Source organism: Notothenia coriiceps, unplaced genomic scaffold (genome assembly GCF_000735185.1).
Source record: "Notothenia coriiceps isolate Sejong01 unplaced genomic scaffold, NC01 NC01_scaffold00012197, whole genome shotgun sequence".
NCBI lineage: Eukaryota > Metazoa > Chordata > Actinopteri > Perciformes > Nototheniidae > Notothenia > Notothenia coriiceps.
In genome coordinates this window covers 1-23,437 of record NW_011344898.1, presented here as the reverse complement: position 1 = coordinate 23,437, position 23,437 = coordinate 1, and the positions used below count along the sequence as shown (strand labels likewise).

Here is a 23,437-nt window from a genome sequence, read left to right as displayed (position 1 = left end):
TTTCCTTGGAGAGAGCGGTGATTTAGCAAGGCTTGATAGTCAAAGCTAAGAGTTTGCCTACGCTAGTGCCCCCTCCCTGTAAATAGCGTGAACTACGTAGACATGCGTATAACAATGTCGAATTGAATTTGCCTTCCCCACGTACCTTTGTTACACCATGGCAATATCTATTTTATATGATAAGCAACCTGACATCCATCATGTTGTTCAAATAAGCATTTCCCATAAAACTTCTTATTTAAATATATATTTTAGTTGAATTCGAGCGTATTGAATACTAGACTTGTATGGACAAAGGATTATCTTTAACCAAATATATAATGTTTAAATTCGGACATGGGGAATGTTTAATGACGCTCAGCCCATAAAACACGTCGTCTTAGAGAGGAATAATAAAATAAAAAAAGCCGTGTTCATTATGCAGTTTGATGATTCGGATGATTTAAACTGATCCTGGGTCGGGCTTGTCCTCGTGGTCCATGACCCTCCTCTCCATAAGGGAACTCGGTGAGATCCAATCAACTCTTCCTCTACAAACTGTGAGCTCACCTCCCTATTTCCGATTGGATTGCTATATTTAGGAAACCACCCTATGCTTTATAAAGAGATCGCACTGTTCCTGGTCGATTTTCTGGAATTAGGAGGCAGGAGTGCCTTACGGGATACGTCTAATTTAGACTTTAAAGGCAGAAGGAGTGACTACAACGGGCACATCTGTGTGTTTGATGCCACGTTTAAGCGAGCAGTAGGAAAAAGGAAGGAATGGCAGACATACGGAAGAAACTTGTCGTGGTGGGGGACGGCGCATGTGGGAAAACATGTCTTCTTATTGTATTTAGCAAAGACGAGTTTCCCGAAGTGTATGTTCCGACTGTGTTTGAGACATATGTGGCGGACATAGAGGTGGAAAACAAACAAGTCCAGCTAGCTTTGTGGGACACAGCTGGACAGGAGGACTACGACCGGCTGCGCCCCCTCTCCTATCCGGACACCGATGTCATTCTGATGTGCTTCTCCGTGGACAGCCCGGACTCGTTGGAAAACATCCCTGAAAAGTGGGTCCCTGAAGTCAAACACTTTTGTCCGAATGTACCCATTATATTAGTGGCCAACAAGAAAGATCTGCGCAACGACGAGAACGTAAAGAACGAGCTGTCCCGGTTGAAGCTGGAGCCCGTGAAGGCAGAGGATGGCCGGGCCATGGCCATGCGCATTGGCGCATATGACTATTTAGAGTGCGCTGCCAAAACCAAGGAGGGGATCTGGGAGGTATTCGAAACCGCAACACGGGCTGCCTTGCAGAAACGCAAAATACCATCAGGAAGTTGTCTCAAATGCTGTGTTTTGATGTGAATCAACGCATACAACTGTGACGCGCAGACAATATGCTCCCTCCGCTGGGATCTGTGTCTTAACATGTACGGGCAGAGACAATGGTTTGGATACTCCCATGTAATCACACGACCTTGGTCGAACCAAACCCAATGACTGCAAACAGGTTGTTTTCAACACCCTCGATGATGGGTTGATATCGGGGCGTGTGTCTGTGAAATGCACTGGTTACAGCATGTTATTTGTTGTCACATGATCCTTTTCTGGCAGGTTAAGAGGTAAAAAGGTCAAGCTTAATATCAGTGGATGCCTTATTTATCCCCTTTTCTAAAGGCCTGCTTTCGAGCCAAGGTTAAATGTGCTTACTTTTTGTGTTTCAAAGTGTTTGCATAGGCCACTGCCTTACTGCCACAGTAATACTTTGTAATAAGCAAAGCAGTAAAAAAAAATTGCACTCGATATTAATGTCCACTTTGTATTGTAAACAATGACTATTTAGTTTGTGAAATTGCACAGCATCTGGACACCACAGTGATTCACAGACAGTTTTATGAGAAGTTCAAGTCAGATCAAGGATGCCTGAGGTCTTCTGTATAGTTTATTGTGATGTTTTACGCCATTTTGAATAAAGACATAGCTTACGTTTACAGTTAAAGAAATCAGTTGTCTCAGGTTTGTTAAAAGTATGTTGTCGACTCCAGTATTAAATGCCTAGTTTAGTAGTTCCTACAACAGGTAAAATACACATTGAAGTTCAAAGAGACTAAACATTGGCCAGCATTAAAAAAAGGCCAACCACATTGTCCAGTGTAGTTAATTCCAAGTATCTTGTCAAATGTACAAACAGTTAATAGAAATATATAATTTTTACGTTTGCTAAGCATGTTACTACCTTCCCTTATAGCTCACCTGAACCCAACCTTTTTAAGCACTAAGTATCTCACCATGTTTCTGAATTTGATATCCAGGTCTAGCTGTTTTACAGGCTGGAATATCTCAGCTGTGTTGTAGTAGACCTTTTCTATTTAGCTACAGCTTCCTTTACAGTTATGGTGTTGATATGTCCAAGAGAAGATCAAGCATGTGTGATGGTTTAGCATGTGAGTGCTATGCTCAGTTAAACTTGTTTTCTTGGAAAATGTCAAGAAAGAAGAATGTGCTATGTCAGAGCTCTATGAGCCAGTAGAACAGGGTTATGTTGGGTAATGGAAGGGTGTGGTAATTAAAAAGAAAAAAATGGAATTGTTTCATATGTTATTAAATCACAATATTATGATAATTACACAAAAGGGTATCCCTTTGAGAAAAACAGTACTGTTTTATTTATGAAGATGTTTAAATGTGTTTACAGGCGTTAAGCTGAGTTATTAATAAGAGAAACAATTCAAACTTTCCATATCAATGTCTTCCATTATGACTGTGAATGTACCTCAAATTTGTTATGTCAAAAATATTGTTGGAGCTTTGAAGTTGGCATCAGTATTTAACGAATTTGAGCCAAAATTCCATCTTGTGTAATAAATTAAACTCATGTTTAATCTGTGTCTAAACAAAAGTGCTGTCCTCTTACAGGATGGTGGGAGTGCTGGTTTAAATGACAACTATGAACATCAATTACAGAGGGTGTTGCAACACTGTGAATCCAGGATATAAATCCTTGGTGGATTCACTATACAAGTTGTTCTTTTAGTGACAGAGAAACAAAATTTTTCTTAAAACATGCCATTTTCAGTGGTTAATTAAACAACAATTACTAAGATAAATCTAATAAGTTTATAAAGACTATCTTTTATAAATCAAACCAGATACAATGGTGTAAAAGTCACATTCCTCCCTGCCTTCTGTTGCTGGGCTTTTTGCTGACTTACAGGACAGGAATGCATTGTGCTCGACTGGTTAATTTTCCCACTCTGGCCCCCCTCATGTGCCTCTGATTTCCAATGTTGTAAGGTTATTATTCAGTGATCAGACAGGGCAGAGCATCATGTTTTATGAAAACAGAAAAGTGCTGAAATGTGCCAAACACATTTGTCTTTAAGAGTTTATCATGACAACTTTATTGTAATGATATAATGTTTAGGTTTGAATGGGATTTCTTTTGAGGAAAAACAATACAGTATAAGGGAACAAGCGGTAATGTTTTGGGAAAGTCAATAAAAAAATCAATGTGTCACCACCTTTTACTCTCACTTTTTTGCCTAATTTTCTCAAACTAAAGACACACACTTAGTGTTGGGGTTAAGCTGGCATATGTTTCAACCAAGTCAGAAGTCAAATAATAAATGTATCTACAATTATGTGACCTTAATGTTTGGGATTTTTGTTACTTTAAACAATAACTTTAATATAGGTATTAAGATTATTGATGAAAAGCAACAAAAGTATATTTACTGATGTAAATATTGGAGGTAGTTGTACTGTACAAGTATTTCCGTATAATTTATTGCATATTTAATATGGTTATTTAATATTTAAAATAATTCTCTTTAACTATATTGAGTTGACTATATACTTTTGATATTTTACATACATTTAGCTGATATAACTTCTGCATTTTAACATAAGTGAGATTTTAAAAAGAATGTACAATGTATTTTTCCAAATGTTGTATTGCTACTTTTGATTAAGTAAATACACTGAACACTATTGATTATAACAAATAGCCAATAGCCATCACAAAGAAAAACACAATTCATGCATTACAAAGGGTGAATCCATTTTAAGACTTAGCTTTTACATATAATAGTATGTTTACAACAACTGTCAACCTGACTCACTTGTTCTCGTTTTGTGAAAAGAGAACATGTGTTTCACAGATGCTATTTGTGTCTCTGTTAAATTTAGACCCAAGGATACAAATGACTAATGGGCATAAGACAGGGCATAGTGAGCTTTTTCAAATGTTACTTTATTGCGACCTGTTCAGTATGCTGTGTTGGTTTTGTACCCTTTATATAGTCTTTTTGAGGGAAGCAGCTTGAAATCAAACTGTTTTTAATGTATGGAAAATACCAATTCATACATTAGCTGGAATAATACAGCTGAAGAAATGTTATTGTGGTGTAAACATTTTAGCACTTTAAGTAATTCTTACTTTTATAAGTCTTTAAAGAAGTTTTGTTTTAGTCTTATGTTCAATTATATAAAATAAATACAAAGAGATGTAAAATATGCAGTACAAACTGTCTTTATTGAAGGCCACATATTGTTTTTAAATAGTACAAGACACAAAGGGAGCACAGTAGGACCAGAACAACTGGGAGTCTACTGTGAAATAACAAACAAAATTAATAATTGGAAAAACCGAACAGAGATAAACATTATTGTTACACAACAGATACAGTCAATACAAACACTGATATATATCCTGGTTAGCCATGGTCAGTTGGTTGACTTATGCGGAAAATGATAAAGGAATGTTCACTTCCAACTGTCTATCACCTACTCTCACATATGGTTCAATACTTTGGCTTTTCTCCTTAAGTGTCTTAATGACATTGTTGTGGAAAGTGTTCACACGTTTTGCCAATAAGTCAATCCAGGACTGGATGTCGGCTTGAAGCTGTTCAAAAGACATGTCAGCCAAAATAATCTGGAGTTTAGCTTTCACAGCTTGAAGATATTCTACAACAATTTTGCGGGCCTCTTCAACCTGCCTGGTAACATCAGCCAGGACCTGAGAGTTGATGGCATCATCGTATACTTCAGACATAAAGTTTGAGAGCTTTTCTACGTTTTGAGATTTAAGGGTTTGCAGAAACTTCTCACTTTGTTCAGTGGTAAACTGCACAAATCCAGATAATTTATTAATGACATCTTCCAGCTGAATTTCCCCCAGTTTCCTAACAGTGAGAATAACTTGGTCCTGAATTTTCTTCAAAGCTACAAACAAGTCATCAAGAACTTCTCTTCCAATGACAACGTGGTTAGAGCCAGGAAGAGTGAATTCAATGGCTTGGACATAATCAAGGACCGCTTTAAACATGGAGGCAAAATACTCTGGAACCCTTTGAACAGCCTCCTCAGATACATCAGCAATAAAAGTACTTAATTCCTGGTAAGCCTCGAGCCCAGACAGCCTCTGTTCATACCCAGGGAGCTGGAACTTGGTCTCTCTCAGGAATTTAACAACAGCATCAAGGACAATTGCAACTTTCTTTTGGTATTCTTGGAGGATCAAAATGGTCTTATCTGTGACAGTTGTCATAACAATAGAAGGGTTTACTGCTGCAAGGTTGCCAAATGCCCTCTTGAACATCTCTTTACCCTGATCTTTAGCCTGCTCAAAAGAACCCTCAAGGCTTCTCGCTTGTCTGTAGATGGTGTTATATGTGTTGACAGCAGGATCAGATACCATTTCCATTACTGCGGGCACCTGTTTCTTCAGTCCCAGCACCATCTCATATGGCATCTCCATGTTCCAGGTTGTCTGAAGGTTCAGCTTCTCAGAGTTCATCACAGACATCTTCAGACCGAAGATATCAATGTCGTTTGTTGGCTCGGACTGTGTGGTAAAAGGAAAAAAGGTTAAATATATTACTAAAAATAAATATACTGATTTTAATGAAATCACAATGAAAGGTTATTAATCAGGAAAAGTTATCTTACCGGGTAGCGACCGTAGACTCTTGCTTTAATTTGAGCTGGGCGCTTAGTCTGCATCTGAAGTGCAACAAGTCCTGCAGATGGAGTGGACATAGAGACAACAAGGCCTTCCTCTGGATTTCCAGTAATCTCCTGATAGACTTCCATGGTCAGGACAGGTAGATTGATCTTTGCTGAATTGGTGATGGAAGTATCCACATTTTCATAGCTTAAGGTGAGAGTGCTCTCATGGTTTCCCTCAAACATTAAATGTTTCACAGACAGGACAGAGGCCATTTTAATTCCACCAACTTTGTTCAGGTTGGCGTTGCCCTCAATCTTTCCATTCAGAATCTCAAACTCAGAGGTTGAGGAAGCGTCAAATTTAATGAGAATGCTTTCCTGGTTAAGGATGCTGGCATCAGTTTTGAGAGTAACCATTGCTGTTTTCATGGAGCACTCGTAGGTCAGATCCCCCAGTACTGGAATTCTAATGTTCTGAATTTTGGGCAGAGTGATTTTTGGAAGAGTCAGCTTGCTGAGGGCAGATGGAACATGCAGAGCAGGCATTGTGATGAGACTGGCGTCGGGGAGGGGAATGGTGAATGAGGACACCTCGATATTAATCACAGGAACTTTGTATGCAGGAATTGTAATGATTTTGGGCAAATCAACGCTGTACTTTTCATACTCTGCCTTGGCTTCTTCATAAGTTGATACCAGGACAACAGCAGCCTTATCTTTGTGGATGAGCGCTTTCTTGTGCAGAGTCTTGACATTCTTATTAATGAAATTGATGAGTGGCTCCACATTGATGTCAATTGTAATCACCTCAGGGTTCTTCATGTACTTCAGCTTGGAGTTCATGTCAAATGTCTGCTGAGTAGTGATCAGGAGGTTGCTCAGGCCAGTGTCTTCCCACAGAGAGTAGTCTTCCACTTTTGGTGTCGTCAAACCAATAAATGGCACAGTCATTTCTGGAATGGTGATGGGCTCCTTTAGCATATCCAGATTTGCTTCTCCATTGATCTGGGACAATATGTTGATTTCACTGTCACCATTTTCCATGGTGAAGTAATGGGAGTATTTGTACTGATTGAATCTAGCCAGACCGTTCCATATAGCCTGCTGCGTTTCAGAGTTCAGGGTCAAAGACATGTCATTCTGGAGATCCATCTTTCCAGACAGCTTCAATGGAAGGGTAACCTTGACATTTCCCTTGTTCTTGGTGTCAAACATAAGCTCACTAGGTGTGATCAAAGCAAGTGCAGAGTTTGAGAGAGTTCCTTCAACCTTTCCTGCCAGCTCAACACTGTGAGAGGCAGTTAAATCAATTTTCATGTCTCCAGCATTAGCCTGGAACTTGACCTCTGCAACGCTTCCCTTCATGAAAGGTGTTTCTGTCTCAAACTTGGAATTAATAATAATGTGGCGGAAGATGCAGATTTCAGCATCCACATTTTGATTCAGTTTGAACAAGATGCTATCTGTTGCTCCAATGAAAGTCATTTTGGCAGTGTGGAGATCCATGACCACCTCCATGTCACTCTTGTGGTTTATCTCATCTACGATGTCCAAAATTGGCGCTGACCATTTTTCATTGGCCACATTGGTAACGGTCAGACGGGCAGTTCCAGCTTCAATCTGGAGGACATTCTTTTGATTTATCATGATTAGGGAATTTCTGAAGAGGGGCACTTTGAGGTCATGTTTGTAGACAGTCTCCACAGTGGCAGAAACTCCATTTTCCATTGCAAAGAATGCATTGTTGACCAGCTCGGCAAAAAAGACCTCAGTGTTCACTTTTCCAGTAGTGTCAGCAGAAGCTTGAGCTGACAGGCCATAGAGAGTCATTGATCCCTTGTGGTCAAGTGAGAAACATGACTGATCAATTTTAATGTTCTCCGAGAAAGACAGGCGACTCATCTTCGGCACAGCCAAATGAGCACTGGCATCGATGGTGTAGTCGAGGATTTGCAAAGTAGATGTAGCCTGTGAGTTAAGGTTGATTTTGAACTCTGGTGTGTCTGATGTAATTGTGGTGTTCTCAAAGTCAGCAGTGGTCTTAAGTTTGAGTTGTGGTATGTTTACTTTCAACTCTCCGGAGAGTTTTCCAAAACAGGGAATCTTGCTCATATCTGCCACTTTCTCTTTCAACTCCACAGTGAATGTGTCATAATCAAAAGATCTGATTTTCTGAACCATCCTCATGAAATAGTCTGTCATGTCATCAATCAGCTGTTTGAAGTTAAAGGTATACAGTTCATTCACAAGGTCCTGAACAGGTGCCATCACTTTTTCGAGCAAGGGCTTGATGTCAATTGACTTGATAGCAGCAAATGCAGACTGGATCTTTTCCCTTACCTCATACTGCTTCATAATTTTAACAACCTCATCCATAATGGCCCCAATAATCTTCTCCACCTCATAGCTAGAAAGGATCTCCTCTACTTTGGCATACATTATATTGAAGTTGTTAGCAAAGTTATGCTTCTTGATCCAAGCCATGATGGCGTCTTTCAATGATTTGATCACATTCATGACTTTGTCAGTTGGGAATTTGCCTGTGAGGTTGGACATGTAGTTTTCAATTGAGTTGATAAACTTTGTCAGGTCTTGGATAAAAAGGCTGAAGTCAAAGTTGTCAATGACATCCTTCAGTTCTGACACTTTGTTCTGCATTGTGGCACTGATCTCATACTTGGTGTTGGTGTCTTTCAGCATCTCAATGCTGTGGTCCATCATCCTCATCATTGTGGTCTTTACATTTTCAATAACTGCAGGCATATGCTCAATGAATGGGATCTGGATGAAGTGACTGTCACTGTTCTTGTCGTATTTCACAAATCCAGAAATGGCGTACTCTTGATTCGCCTCACTGAAGAGGGGGGTTGAAACAGCTCCTGACATCGCAATACCCAATCTCTCTGCGTTGTTAAAGGCATTAATTTCTTGATTAAAACTGTGCTCATCCACGGAGGATACCATCTTCAGGCTGACACTTTGCTCTTGGAAACTCAGCATGCTGTTGAACTTGTTGTCCATGTTGGTGTTGATAATTGGTCTGTTCTCCAGTTTATGGCTGGTTGAGGCTCTGTACTCAAATGATTGTGTGAACAACAGGGGTTCAGCCTTCAGGAGGAATTTGCTGTATACTTCACCGCTCTGCTCACCATAAAGATATGCTGCACCATTCGAGTTGAAAATGGCATCAATATTCAGAGTGAAGGGTTCAGCAACAGTTTTGACTGTACTGTCGAAACGAAGAGCTGGTGAGTTGAAGTTAGCCACACTGTCGAATTTCATGGTCAGACCAGCAACCTCCATATCAGTGGTATGTGTCATCTGAGCATGCATGAGTTTACCATTTGTAGTGCACTTTGCAGAGAGGACCATATCGACAAACTTGACTTCGTAAGTGTGCTTCAGCTCTTCCTCTGAAAACGCTCCCTTCATTGTTCCAGTCAGCTCCAGGTTGTAGGGCTCTGCCTTGAAATGGGCATCATTTACCAAGTTAATCTCCATGATCTTCAGGTCGTTTTTCACATTAACTGCAACAGTAAAACGCTCCATGTTAACTGTGATGTCATGCATGTATGAGTTTCTGTTGTCAAGGAAGTTGTCAGTCTTTGAGGTGAGGGTGAAAGATCCCAGTGAGAGAGACAGTGAGTGGATATTTTCGGTCCTCATCTCATTGCGAGATCCAACAATTTGATTGGACATGATCAAGCCATCTTCATTCAGTCTGAGGTTCACTCTGTTCAGGGTGTTGATGTCAAAGAGATCACCCTTGAGGATGGAGTTGAGATACACTTCTTTGCTTGCAAGCTTTCCTTCAACACTGAGCTCTGCCTTGTTATCTTTAACGGCTCCCTTGGTGGTGATAGACACGGTAGCACCAGATGTGTCAACTCCGGCATGGAAAACATTCTCGAAGGTCATTGGGCTATACTGAGCAGTCGTTGTACAGCTGGTGGTCAGTCCATTCTGGTTCAGGGCCAAGGTTGCCTTGTGAGAGGCAAGGCTTGAGAAGATGTTCAGGGATGCATCAGCATTGATCTCCAAGCCGGAGGGGTTCAGGGACCCAGTCAGCAAAGAGTAGGCACGGTTCTCGCTGTCATCAGCTTGATTCTCAATCCTGAGGCTGGCCTGTCCATCAGAGGCAGAGAACTCCATCTGGCTACGAACCATGCGCTCATCAGCCTTGGTCACAGAGTCAGACTGGATGGTAAGCTTGACCTCTTTGTAGCTAAGGCTCACTTTGGAGGTGTGCTTGATTGGTTCAGTGTTCATGTTGGTGTTGGACTCAATCAGAAGTTCCTCGTTTGCATAAGATGCCTTGATCTTGTTGGCGACCTTCAGGATTTCAGAGTTCACCCTCAGTGTACTCTCCAGTTTAGCTTCTTTCTTCGCTGGCTCAACAGAGAAAGTGTGTTGATAAGTGGTGCTGGCAGCCATGGGTCCAACAGTCAGGCTTCCGTCTGTGTTGATATCTCCAGAGAGTATGTTGGAATCTATGGTGACCTGGGTGGTAATAGTCAGAGATGTGTCCAGACCCACAGGAGAGGTGGCATAGATGTTATAACTTCCTGTTGACAATACACTCTCTGTGACGGCAATGGTTTCAAGCACATTAAAACCTGTGTTCAGGAGCATGGTCTTCATGGAACCATCAATGTTGAGTTTCATATTGCCTTCTGTTGTGTCAGTGATTGTTGCAGCTCCTTTAAAAAAAGACAAAACAGTAAAACATTAATTAGCATCAAATGGGTTGTTGTGTCTATAGAATTGAACTGAAAATGTAAAAAAACTACAAATCAAAGCATGAATAAATATTAAATTACCCTCAGTTGAGAAGCAGAGAAGTTTGATTGGACATTCAGCCATGACGCTGAACTTGGCCATGTAGCTAGGAGTCTCTTCACTGCTGTTACCAGCAGATGCAGTTGCTTCCCAGTCATAATAGTTGCTGTTGAGTTTGGCAAATGCTTCCATTTTGCCCATCAGAGGCAGGCTGAGATCATATTCAAGAGGGATGGTAAAAGTGGGGATTTGGATCTCCCGTGAGGCAAAGTCGATTTCCAGCTGAGGCACGGAGAAGTGTGGAGAGTTGACCATTGAAGGTATCCTTAGCTCCTCAGATGATTTGCCTCCTAGAGGCAGGGGGACAGTGATGGCCAAACGCTCCTGGTTGAACTTGTATATGATGTTGCTATCCCTGGTGAAATTATTAGAGAGGAACATTCATTATTATATAACTTTAAACAGACATTAAACTTTTAAGGACATTTACAAAAATGTATATACATTCATACTATTAAATGTGGTGTTTACTTACAGGTTCATGAATAGATTTTCAGGCATGGAGGGCATTTCCACACTTGCAATCTTGTTCCTCAGAGTCTCAACATAGGGAACATCAGCTGAGATCTTGTTAATCCAGATATCACTGGCCTGATAAAAAAGCAGCACAGTTTTCATGCTTTAGTCTAGAACAAGAACTAGAACAAGGTCTGCTCAAATAGTTGTAATTATTATACTTGTTTCACCTCGACTGCCTTGTTGATGACATGACGCACTTTCATGTCGGTCTTGACAACCTGCTGGTCCATGACATCCTCTGCAAGCTGCCCGAGCCAGGCCTGGACGGCTTCAGTGTAAGGCACCAGGATCTTAGTATCTGCATTCATGTTGGACGTGAGCTGAACCTCGGCCTGGTCTTCACCTGAGATACAAACCATTTCACATTTTATGTTTCCATTTGAGACATTGTTTTGTCAACATCTATCTTTAAAGACATTTTAAAATATTTTTTTCAAACAGACATACCATATTTGAATATGACTGCCTGAATGGAGGAGGTCTCTGGGAGCTTGACATCACTCTTGATCTCAAGGGTGAGAACATCAGCATTTCTCATGGTAGCAGTGATAGCAGCGTCAGTCTTCATTGAGGGGACCAACAACTGAATTTGCATCATGCCATCAGTCATGGTCTGAAGCCTGTGATTATTTAAAACAAAAACAATTCAGTTAATACCACTATATAAAAACACGCATTTCCTGTTGTTGACATGTAACAGTACTCAGCTCTGAGTTATATTAAAATGTAGATGTGTTAAGCAAATATTTTAGCTTGTTTTACTCACTTGGCACTGCCAATCAGAGAGAGCTGGGGCACGTTCTTGCTGGAGATCTCGAGGACAATGGATTGGCCTTTGGCAATGCTGTCAGTCATGCCAATCTTAACGCCGGCCTCAACATCAAAGTCAGGTACCTGGATCTGGGTGGTGAAGACATTCTTGTTCCTGTTGTACTTCATAGTGGCTGTGGCCTCGGATGGCTGAGAACCTATAGCAAGCAAAAGTATAACTTGATTACTAATGTAAACCTATAAAATGAATAAGGACGTTAGAATGCCACATAAAATAACTTTTATAATTATGAAGGTTTTTTCTCAAAAAGATGATCATACCCTCAGCTCTCAGAGCCAATGTCAGAGAATCGATTTTCTGGAGACCCTCCTCTCCTTCCCTGAGGAGTTTGTAGGCGATGGTGGCTGTGTACTCAGAGACCTCGTCAGAGGGCTTGATGTCCAAAGCAAACCTAGGGTGATAAAAACAAAGTTTAAGTCTCTCTCTCAACTTCTATGAAGTTGTACTGTGGGTCTAGAAGTAATTGTGTATTAGACCTCTGACTGATTGCTTCTACTAAACAGTATATATGTTCTTACTGACAAACGAGTAAATTACAGAGGAGATATTAAAATGATATGAAATTGACATATTTTTAATGAACAACTTACTTGGTCTCTCCATTCAGGGGGAAGTAAGGCACAGCAGTCTTATCACCAGTTGTTGCGCGGATTGTTTCGGTGCAGTATTTGACTCCAGAGAAGAGAGGTCTGCAGCTTGACTCACCCTCTGTGTGGGGGATCACTGCAGACTGGCCAGCGCCCACAATCATCACTTTATTGCTATTTCAAAGAAAAAACAACAAACATCAGTTTCCATTTTCCAATATTGCTGTTTAAAATGCAGAAAGAAATACTGCCATTTACTTCTAAAACTCTTTAATTTATGAAATATAACATGTATTTATGTACTTTATGGTTTTTGTTACCTGATGCTCAAAACCCTTGTGGTGCCCTGTGGGGCGGGGATGGAAAGCTTGACCTGGCCTTGCTCCATGGTAATCTTGGCATTGAGTGTGCTTTCATGGTAAATGTTGGTGTGCATCTCAACAGCGGACACAACGAATTCAGGGACATGGACTCCCATCTTAGTCACAAACTCAACTCCAATAGAGGGCTTGAACAACAGCTCCTGCTGTTAAATAAACAACATGTTTGATTTAATACATTACAGTCGTGAAATAATGTAAAATGAAACTGCTAATATAATAGAACAACAATTGTTATTGAGATATATATATATAAAATAAAACATAATTGAGGAAGAACATCAATAAAGGGTTAGGTTTGAAATGTACCATGTTTGGAGCCATGCGAATGCCTCCCTTTGCTCCAGGAGTGAAGGTGCCAGACAGAGCAAATGTCAGAGGCATGCCGGATGCTGTTGGCATGATGAATTTGTTGTCCATGAAGATGTAATGGGCAAAGAGCTCATTGTCAGTGTTGGACATCAGTTTAGCCATAACCTGATATAAAAAAAGAAAAATGGTTAACATGAAATCTATCTTGATGTGGAAAAATAAAAATAAAATATTAAGTTGACAACAACAACAACAACAACAACAACAACAACAACAACAGCAACAACAGTATAGAACAGTACCTGGGAAGGAATGATCTTCAGGAAAATCTCTGCATACATTAGTGCATTATCAGCAATAAACTTCAGTTCGCTGCCCTTGATGAAGCCAAGCTCAGCTCCCATAATCTTCAGGTAGGCCATGGCCTCTGGGGACTCTTGACTCTGCAGATCCTTTACCAGCTTGTTGAAGTTGCGAACAATTTCTCTTACAAGATTTTCGGGAACCTGTGTAACAACGTTTGTATTAGATGTGGTGATATCAGTAAAAATTACAACTTAACTGATAGAGTTAAACATACATTAAAGTTGAACATAAATTAAACACAATATATACCTTGCGCCCCTCTGTGTCCATGGGAGATACCCATTTATCCATTTCCTGTTTCATCTTTGGTGGCATCTTTTCCAAAGTCCAGTACATAACCTTTCCCAATGTGTCAGGGAAGAACCCGTTCTTTCCAAACAAAGCATCAATGGTTGGCTCAAGGCCCTTTCCTTCCATGCCAATCTATTAAAAAAAAGTAAGATTAGTTCAGAGACAGTGTGGGTTTAGTGTGTTTAAGTCTGCCTCAAGGACGAATGATATTTAAGGGGCAGATTGGTATACTGTTAAAAAGTCCAACAGACCAAATAGTAATAAAACACCTATTCTATAGTTTTCTGCCAGTAAGGGTAAAACAACTATTTGAAACAGCAACACATTGATGATTATTATGACCTAGAGTGTTACATACCTCCCAAAGATCCATGTCAAAACCAAAAACTTGCAGGGTAGTTTCCAGCAGCACCTCTCTTGGCAACTGGCTACTGGGATCGAAGACCATGTTGCCCTGAATGGCGGCCTGCATATTCTCATTGGCCATGCCCAGCTTGTAGTTGCGAGACTTTGTGCTGTAGTCACTGTGTGTGGCGACTTCAGTGTCCTCCAGGGCATCCACGATCCTCTTTCCAAGCCTGGAGAAATAATGAAACAGAATATTAAATATCAGCTGAATTTAGGAAGTTTGGTTGTTACATGACCAAAGTATTTCCATTAAATAAAGCATTTATTGTGCTGTTAGTTGAAAGGTGTTCCATTCTTACTTCATGGTCTCTGGATCAGTGGAGGAAATGATATTGTAAATGTGGGAGGTAACAAAGGACTTGATCTGCATGTTCTGCTCCTGATTCAGCAGCTTCTTCACTATCTCGATGTCACTATCCTGGGGATTTCTCATCAGGATCAGGTAAGCTGCCAGGCGCTTCTGCACAGCACCCTTGGGGTACTGGCTGACCCTCTGGAGGTTAGAGCGAATCTGGATGGAAAAACAACAGTGTTAGTCATTGCGGAATCTCAATAACACCATAAAATTGGGACTCAAGCAAGTGTTCATCTGTGGAGGGGGGCGTTAGTTACCTCATCAGTAGGAGACATAAGTCTGAAAGCCTGGATGGCAGCCAGCTGTACAGACAGTGTGGTTGCAGGCTGTCTCATGCACTTCAGCAGGGTGTTCTTAATTGCAGGGTCGGCTGCCTCCATTGCATCTCCCATATTACCAACAACCTGGATGGAATAGTATAGATAGTAAGAAAAAACGTGGAACTGGATGGTGCCTTTTTAAGTTTTTAAGGGGCCTGTGTGTACAAGATGGGTACATACCCTCAAGGTCAGGAAGGTCAGATCTTTATCCCCAGCGCAGTCTGCGCCCAGCAGGGAGGACATGAACTCAGAGACAGCAGAGATCTCGGGGGTGACACCTTCAATCCTGTACAGTCTAGAGACAAAGTTTGACATTAATTTTCAACAGAAACCACCACTCACTGCTAGAGTATTGAAGAGGACTTTCTTTAGATTAAAAAAAAGAAACAAATAAAGGTTTACTTACTTCCTCACTGCATTGCTCAGAGCATACATGATGGGTTTGCTCTGCTTGTACTGAGCCATTGCCAGCATGTCCTTCACCATGAGAGAGGAGGGGTTGTGCAGCAGTCCCAGGGCGTAGACACTGGCATCGACCTCAAGAGCACCACCATCGAATCTCCTGAGAACCTTCAGCATGGCGCTGGTGCACTCTGGGGTGCCGCACTGAGCCAAAGCTTGCCATGTCAGAGGTTCGGACATGTCCATCATTTCAACAGTAGCAGATCCGAGTACGTCGACCTTCAGGCCACGCAGCTCAGACACCAGCTTGTGGAAGAGGCTGGCGCGTTCCTCACCCTCAGTGGTCTGTGACAGGGTGTTCAGCTGCTGCATGGTGGCAATGACAGCATCCTTGGTCTGCACAGGGGACTTATCGTCAGCAACCTCCATGGCCAGCTCCACAAACTTGTTCTCATCTGTAAAGAGTCATCACAGAAGAAAAGGTGAGAAAATGCATGCAACAAATGTAATGCATTTAAAGCACTGAGCATTTTTTAATTTATTTTTCTTGTAACACTCACCGCGTTCAAAGATTCTGTCATTGATCTTGGAGGTCTCTCTCAGAGTCACAGTCTGCTTCACCACAGTAGAAATTCCATATTCATTCCTGTTTGCGGAAGATGAGACAAATTCAACAAATTAGTCATAAATAGGAAATTATTACACTTCATTTTACATACCAATATTACTCAGACTAAGGTTAGAAAAGAGCCCACCCCCCTTAGTTCACTTACTCAGTTTCACTTATTCCTGGATGCCAATGGGATCATGACTACATTCTTTGATCCCATAAAAACTAGATATTGCTGTTTGACATTCGACAAAATGTTTACTTTACTTTACAATACATTTTCACTTCTATTCACTGAGCCTTTGTGTACCAATTTGGATCCTCTGTTTAAAGCATATATTAAATTAGGAAATTCCCTAAACTATGTACAAAAGGGATACAAACAAAAAAAAAAATCGCTTTTTTGTTACAGTAGCATGGCGCTCAACCCACTTTAGAAAAAAGTCACTTTGATACCATAAGATTTTGTGAATCAGATACTCCTCAATTGTTTCCTGCATTATTTTTTCTTAAACTTACTGGTAGGAAAGGGGCAGGAAGATGTGTTTCTCTGTGCAGGTACCGCTGGTCATGTGCTTCTTCTGGTTGTCAAAGTGGTAGTTGCAAGTCTGGGTGCTGCTAATCATCTTGGACAGAGGGAAGTTCTGATGGTGAAGAGACAAACACATTTTTGTTAGATTCTCAAGAGCAGACTGTTGGAAAGTAATGAAAATAATATGAAAATAGCATCTCAAAGCTTCACGTCAATAGTAAGTAGTGTTTATTTTACTAGCTTTGTAAGTGGATTTATACCATGAAAATGTAACTTAATCACTTACCATGCCTGTGATGAGGGCCAGAGGACTGGTGACCTGCCTGTGGGCAATGAAAAAGTCACATTGGGACAGATCCCTGCTGACAGTCACATCGGTGGCGATATCCTCTGTGGTGATGACGCTGAAGTCGGTGGGGCATATTCCATGAATGGTGGCCTGAAAATTACAAGAGGCATCATCAATACTGAGGAAACAATTCAAAAACACCAAGTTGCTTGTTGGACCTTGAATCTGATTATCAATTGATCTGAAAGATTGCCCCCATTATGAGAGCAGGTGAGGCAAGATTAACTTATCTAGGACTTTGCCCTGCAGTTGAAGAGTGTCATCGAGAGAACATGATTACATGAGGTTTTATCACCTGTGACAGGCGCCGCTTATCTTCTCTATTATGCAATTTCTTTATCTTAGCATGAGCTTACAACATGATCAGGATCAAGCTCTACCCTGTCCTGAATTGATTGGAAACTGCTGTAAATACTAACGAAACAAAAATAAGGCAGTAAAACAGTAAGATGAGCTACCATTTGTTTGTTCTTCTCCTCTTCCATTACTGGCACGATGAGAGCAGAGACGATTCCTCTCTTGATGTTCAGGATGTTGACAGGCTCGTCATCCTCGGGGTAGAGTTGAACACGGAGGTGTCCTTCAACTGTAATCTTCAAAGCGTTCCTGTTGACGTGGACACATAATTATTGACAACCTGCCATTCAGCCCATCCCTTTACTTTGGTTTTCCTATCATTAGCCACTTTTCTGATCATACAGCCCCAGATTAAGAGCTAAATAGCACAGATGAGTTTTACATTTTAACTGGAAACATAACAACTTACTTGGCCATGGCAGATGTGAAAGCCTGATTTTCATCGGCAGGACGATACACTGCGTTTCCTTCTGTGTCCACGCCAGAGATCTCGCTCAGAGAGCACTCTGTTGTGCGCAGGATGAAGCTACAGGTCTGGGGCACTTCAACTTCAACCTGTGCAGCAGATTAAACATTTCATTAGGACTATTGTTTCTACTTTAGAGTCACAGCTAGCAGTAATGGTCACGACATACTTTGCAGGAGACTTTGGGGCCGCTCTTGTTGTCAGTAGCTCCGTTCACGCCGTTAGAGGTCTCAGCTTCATAGTCGTACACAAAACGCCGGAAGTTCTTGAATCGTTTTGCCACTGAAATGTTTTAAACATCAGTTAGATCTCTGTCATGTTAAAGTTTAATACACTGAACATCTCTTTGACATTCTATACGAAATACACAGATTTGATATGCCTTTAAATAGTTGAAAACTAAGAATACATGACAAATGGTTATTAACATGTTAGGTTATCGATAGGATTCAAAGAGGCAAATCACTTTTTTTTTGTGCATTTACTAAGTTAAATCACATCTTATAATAATCAATAAAACAATTTCAATATTGAAAAAGAAACTCACATGGGCAAACAGGGGATTGTTCTTCAACACTTCCCACATCTTGCTCTGTAAAGGAAGCACACATTGTTTATATGACATTTAAAAAACTGCTACGAAGGTTCAACTCAAGACATTCGAAAAGTTAAGAATATTTTTAAATCATTATAAAGCTCTAATTATTTATATTCGTGCTCTAAACGTTGAATTTAGCTTGTCGTCAAATTTGAAAAGGATTTGAATAAAATTAAAGCAGAGTACAAAACAGGCTATGAAATATTGTCAACAGCAACATCCTAAAGGGAATTACCCTGTTAAAAGCCACTACATGTTTCTCTCAAATAAACTAACATTAATAATTTAAAACTGCATCCTTAAATTCTATTTTCTTTATTTTTATATAAAAACACAATACTTACGGGCTAGTGTGGATGTGCCCAGCAGCAGCAAAAGGCAGAGCTTGATACTCCCCATGTTTGGCTAGTATAAAACTCCTGTAGAGTCTTCCTCTTTCTGTGAAGACTCATTCTTATGCCGTGGTCCCTTGGCTTTTATACTCCCCCAACCTCACTGATGTGACTACCAGGACTTGCGAATGTGTTGCCCTGGTTCCAAAGTTTGAGTAGTCTGTGTGGCAGGCCAAAGGTTAAAACATTTCACAAACTAGTAATGTGAACATATATTAATGTTCTTCACATATCTTGATTTTCAAAAAGACAACTTTAATTGCTTGTCTGAAGTGCTCAAAGGGCAGTTCACAAACAAACTAATTTCAGCAAAGCAAGGGGATTACTTATTTAATATTTGTATTTCAGTTGTGTGTGCTATCCTGTTTTTATTTTTGTAATGTTCCAAAACCATTATCTTTAAGTCAATTCATTGTTAAAAAATAAGTGAATACTCTGTAGTTCTTTACTGATTTTTTTAACAAAGGTTAAACTATAACGTTCACAAATAAATGAAGGCAAGTGAGCCTTTGTCCCTTGATTGCTGAACAACATGATTCATATTCACACAGAATCGAAACCTTAGTCACCTGCTGCTTTTTACAGCACTTGGAGTTTTATCACTACATTAGCGAATGTCTTAAAGCTGAAGCTTTTTTTTTTTACCCTATATGATCTTATTCTATGCCATTTCATGCCATACTGAATTATATTTTAAATATTACAGCTGTATCAGATAACATTAAAATGTCTGCATTACATTTCAGTGTCTCAAATGTTTTATTCATACCTAATCATTTCTATATCTAGTTTACTTCTGCAGCATTTTCAGTGACTAACTTTGCAGGAAATAGTAATGTTGTATTTTTATAGTGTGGTATAAGTACTTCTGCTAAAGGAAAGGATCTGAATACAACCAAAATACATAAGATGTCTATCTATGAGACAGTTAAAGCCTAAGGTCAGGCTAAATGCTGTGTCCAATTGTACAGTGTTTTTCATAACTTTTATTTAATTATAATTTGGCTGAAACTACATTAACTTATTTCTCGGGCTCAGGCTTTGTCATATCTGTTCAAAGGTATGCCTCAAGTATGCTGGGACACTCAGGCACACATTCTTCTGATAAACTTACATAAAGACTGATGTTTTTTCATTTTTGGTGAACCTTTAACCTAAAAGTGATATGTGACAGCTGTTGGATCAGGATTACAACAGAGGTGAACTAGAGATAAGTTAATCAGGCAGAAGAAGAAGCCTGACAGTGACATTTCACAAGAGTCACAGCAGCACTGAGTAAAGTGATTACAGTACGTACAAAATATCTTATTGGCCTCGAGCAAATGGCCATAAATGGGGCGAAGCCTGCGAGCTAGTTCAGGCAGTCAACTCGAGCACTTATGCTGCATTCATACATAACGCCCCTTGCCACTCTACAGCCAACCAAACAGTCTCCTTAATATGCCGCTCTATTTAACCTGCCAGATATCTCTCTATGCATTGCTTGCTGCTGCTTTGCTGCAGCTACTTCTACGTCGCTGCTGCTTGCCTGGTCATAGTTCATTCTTTGAAGATGGCATTCTGCTGGTCTTCAAGAACTGTGGTTACTCAATTGTGTTGTGAAAGAAGTAGATCAGATCAATATTGTTCAATGTGTAACATGTGGTGTTTTTGTATGTCCACAGACCAAACTAATAGTGCTTTATAACATCAAAACCCCAAATCAGTGAATACGATCAGTTAAGACAAGCAGAAAACATGGAGGTACATTAAAAACATCGAAAAAAGTAAGTTAAAAGTGGGATTTATGAAAAGGATTTGATTACCCCATAAGGACCCACCGTGACACGGGTGCCACATGAACTTTAAATGTTCTGGAAAGTTCCTTATACCGCTTTAGGCAAGGCAAGGCAAGGCAAGTTTATTTATATAGCACCTTTCAAAGCTTTAGCCTTTATTTGATCTCATGAAGTCCCTTACACACTGAACAGTCTGGTGGGTCATGGTCCAGGTCATGTGATTGTGTGTTCCCATAGCAACATGTCCAAGATGTCCATGTGCCAGACTAACACATGTGACCTAACTAGCTGCATTTAAAAAGCTTTTTTTGTTGTTGCTAAAGGTCAAATTCAAGCCATTTTAGAATTAAGATGCTTACATAACATGTCCTTTATTACATTTAACCTGTTGTGGAAACATCTATTGATCAAATTGATATGAAACAAATGAGACAAACATCGCTGTAACACTGGTGTCACATCTGGACTTTAACCCTAAACTTTCACAGTAAACCCAAAGTGACATATATTTCTTATCACAATTAAAAATATGATTATGGTCTGCTCAGTTAATTTAGCTGATTCAATTATATTTAGTTAATATATTCTTTATTCTTCAATTCAAAGAATGTTCAAACTAATTAAAACCATAAAATCATCCTCATTAATGAAGTTATATATAAGAGTTATTTTATCATTAAAGCCCAATGTGGCATATATGTCACATTTCAGATAGTTGACACTAGGAGGGGTTACTTGTCAGAAATGTGTTCTCGGTGATCTATTTAGTCTAAATTATTTTCCCCTTAATTTTCCCAAAAATAGAAATGGGTCCGGGTTCTTATGCTATTAAGAGCTAATTACATTAATGAGCACTTATATGAACGAGTTTAGGGAGTTCATTTCTACAAGTCAAAGTCATTTACCAAATGTATGCAAAGTAGCCTAAATCAATAGGGCCTGATTGTGTCTTGCATGTCATCTGGACCTAGGTTAGAGTCAGACCACTCATTGCTTCAAAACGGCTCAGCAAAATCTACTCACCTCTTCAACTGGGGTGACACAGTCAGTTGATGTAGGTTTCATAACCACTGGACTTGGTACGAATTAGAGATAAGATTATTGACTGAAATACAGAGAAATGACAAAATGATACAGAGAAAATTCCTACAAGGAAACCAGATGGAGAGAAAAATGTTCACAAGCATCAACAATAAATACATCATAAATATTTACTGTATGATACCTTAGATTTTCACCTTACAATACATATCAATCTATATATAGCTGCAGAGTACTGTATTGTTGTTTTACGGTGATGATTTGTTTTAACTTTCCATCAACAACAAAGCCTACCTGTCATGGGAGTTTTAATTTTCACTTTTTGTTCAGAATCATAATATAATTGTTGATATAAATGAGGTTGATTCAATATAAAATAATAATGTATAATGCAATAATATGTAACACTATACAACTGTACATTAGGCTCCAGTATACCCTTCATGTTGGTATTAATATTTCAGGTATTAATTTAAAAAGTGCAAAGTGCACTTTTTGATGTCCTTTATACATAAATATGTAAGCAAATAAAACCCTTTCTCTTTTCCTCCGTACCCAAATCTTTTAAAAATGGGGGTACAACGAATGGATACAGATTTGCTGCCGATATGACGTCAAATCGGCGGACGACCCACAGAAACTTGCTATCAGAAACAATAGGCTTGTTTGAGACAAGCGAGACCTGTGCAGACCTGCGCAATTGCGATCAACGTCTTGCTAGTGCGTTGCATGATGGTTAGTCATTTTGTCCGACTTGCTCTGGAGGCTCGCCTACATGAAACGTTGAAATCTCGCGGGACAAAGACGCCCGCAGCCTTGAGAGCGAGGCGCGGAAGCGAAATGCTTGATGGGAAACGACTCGCTGGTATCTCGAGCTGAGCGCTCATTGGTGGTTTTTACCCCGTGCTGCTGAAGAAACTCTCCAATTGGCTCGGCAAAAGTTTGTGTCAGTTTTACGTCGCCACTTCCATTCACATTTTTCATCATTGTTCCACAATGTTTATCATCATGAAATTAATATCTATATATTTTATACTATACTTGCACTGCTTACCGTTTTCACACTTTATATATCTTAGCATATTCATACACACTGTTCATACTGCTCACAGGCTGCTGTGTGTATCTAGTGTATTCATACACACTGTTCATACTGCTCACAGGCTGCTGTGTATATCTAGTGTATTCATACACACTGTTCATACTGCTCTCAGGCTGCTGTGTGTATCTAGTGTATTCATACACACAGTTCATACTGCTCACTGGCTGCTGTGTGTATCTAGTGTATTCATACACACTGTTCATACTGCTCTCAGGCTGCTGTGTGTATCTAGTGTATTCATACACACTGTTCATACTGCTTTATTCATCATTCAATTCATTAATTACTTTTCACTTTACTGCTTTTTGCACTCCTGGTTAGAAGCTAAACTGCATTTCGTTGTCTCAGTACCTGTAATCTGTGCAATAACAATAGAGTTGAATCTAATCTTGAGCAGGAACAAATGTATTTACTTAGTACATATTTGACGTTAACGATTAAACACATGTGTGCATTCTTTATAAAGGCAAACCGAGTCAAGCCGACTCCGGAGGTGGCGGTATGCACCTTAAAGTTTTTTACAATCCGCCAAAAAACCGAGAGAAGAAGAAGAAGAAGCCGACTCCGAGCTGTCCGACTTCAGGCGAGCTTTTTGAGACCTCCCCCGGCTGCGATCGGCTATTCTCGTCTACTTTCGAGGCGAGCCGCAGCTCGTCTCAAA

At 40.0% G+C, this 23,437-nt stretch overlaps 2 protein-coding genes across 2 annotated transcripts; one reads left to right on the top strand and one right to left on the bottom strand.

The window, feature by feature from the left end:
- The first annotated feature begins 593 nt into the window (after nucleotides 1–593).
- LOC104947257 (rho-related GTP-binding protein RhoB-like) lies at nucleotides 594–3,510 on the top strand. Its single transcript, XM_010773237.1, has one exon. The coding sequence runs from the start codon at nucleotides 763–765 to the stop codon at nucleotides 1,351–1,353; it is 591 nt and encodes a 196-aa protein (XP_010771539.1). The 5' UTR covers nucleotides 594–762; the 3' UTR covers nucleotides 1,354–3,510.
- Nucleotides 3,511–4,670: 1,160 nt separating this feature from the next.
- On the bottom strand, nucleotides 4,671–18,862 carry LOC104947261 (apolipoprotein B-100). Its single transcript, XM_010773244.1, has 25 exons — nucleotides 18,808–18,862; nucleotides 18,035–18,147; nucleotides 17,809–17,954; nucleotides 17,501–17,648; nucleotides 16,980–17,132; nucleotides 16,681–16,805; nucleotides 16,080–16,197; nucleotides 15,556–15,986; nucleotides 15,330–15,444; nucleotides 15,087–15,233; nucleotides 14,774–14,985; nucleotides 14,425–14,644; nucleotides 14,025–14,198; nucleotides 13,712–13,915; nucleotides 13,407–13,574; nucleotides 13,038–13,243; nucleotides 12,721–12,891; nucleotides 12,391–12,521; nucleotides 12,065–12,266; nucleotides 11,746–11,918; nucleotides 11,466–11,641; nucleotides 11,255–11,370; nucleotides 10,761–11,134; nucleotides 5,941–10,640; nucleotides 4,671–5,836 (listed from the first exon to the last, which is right to left on the bottom strand). The coding sequence occupies exons 1-25, from the start codon at nucleotides 18,860–18,862 to the stop codon at nucleotides 4,727–4,729; spliced, it is 9,888 nt and encodes a 3,295-aa protein (XP_010771546.1). The 3' UTR covers nucleotides 4,671–4,726.
- Nucleotides 18,863–23,437: the final 4,575 nt, after the last annotated feature.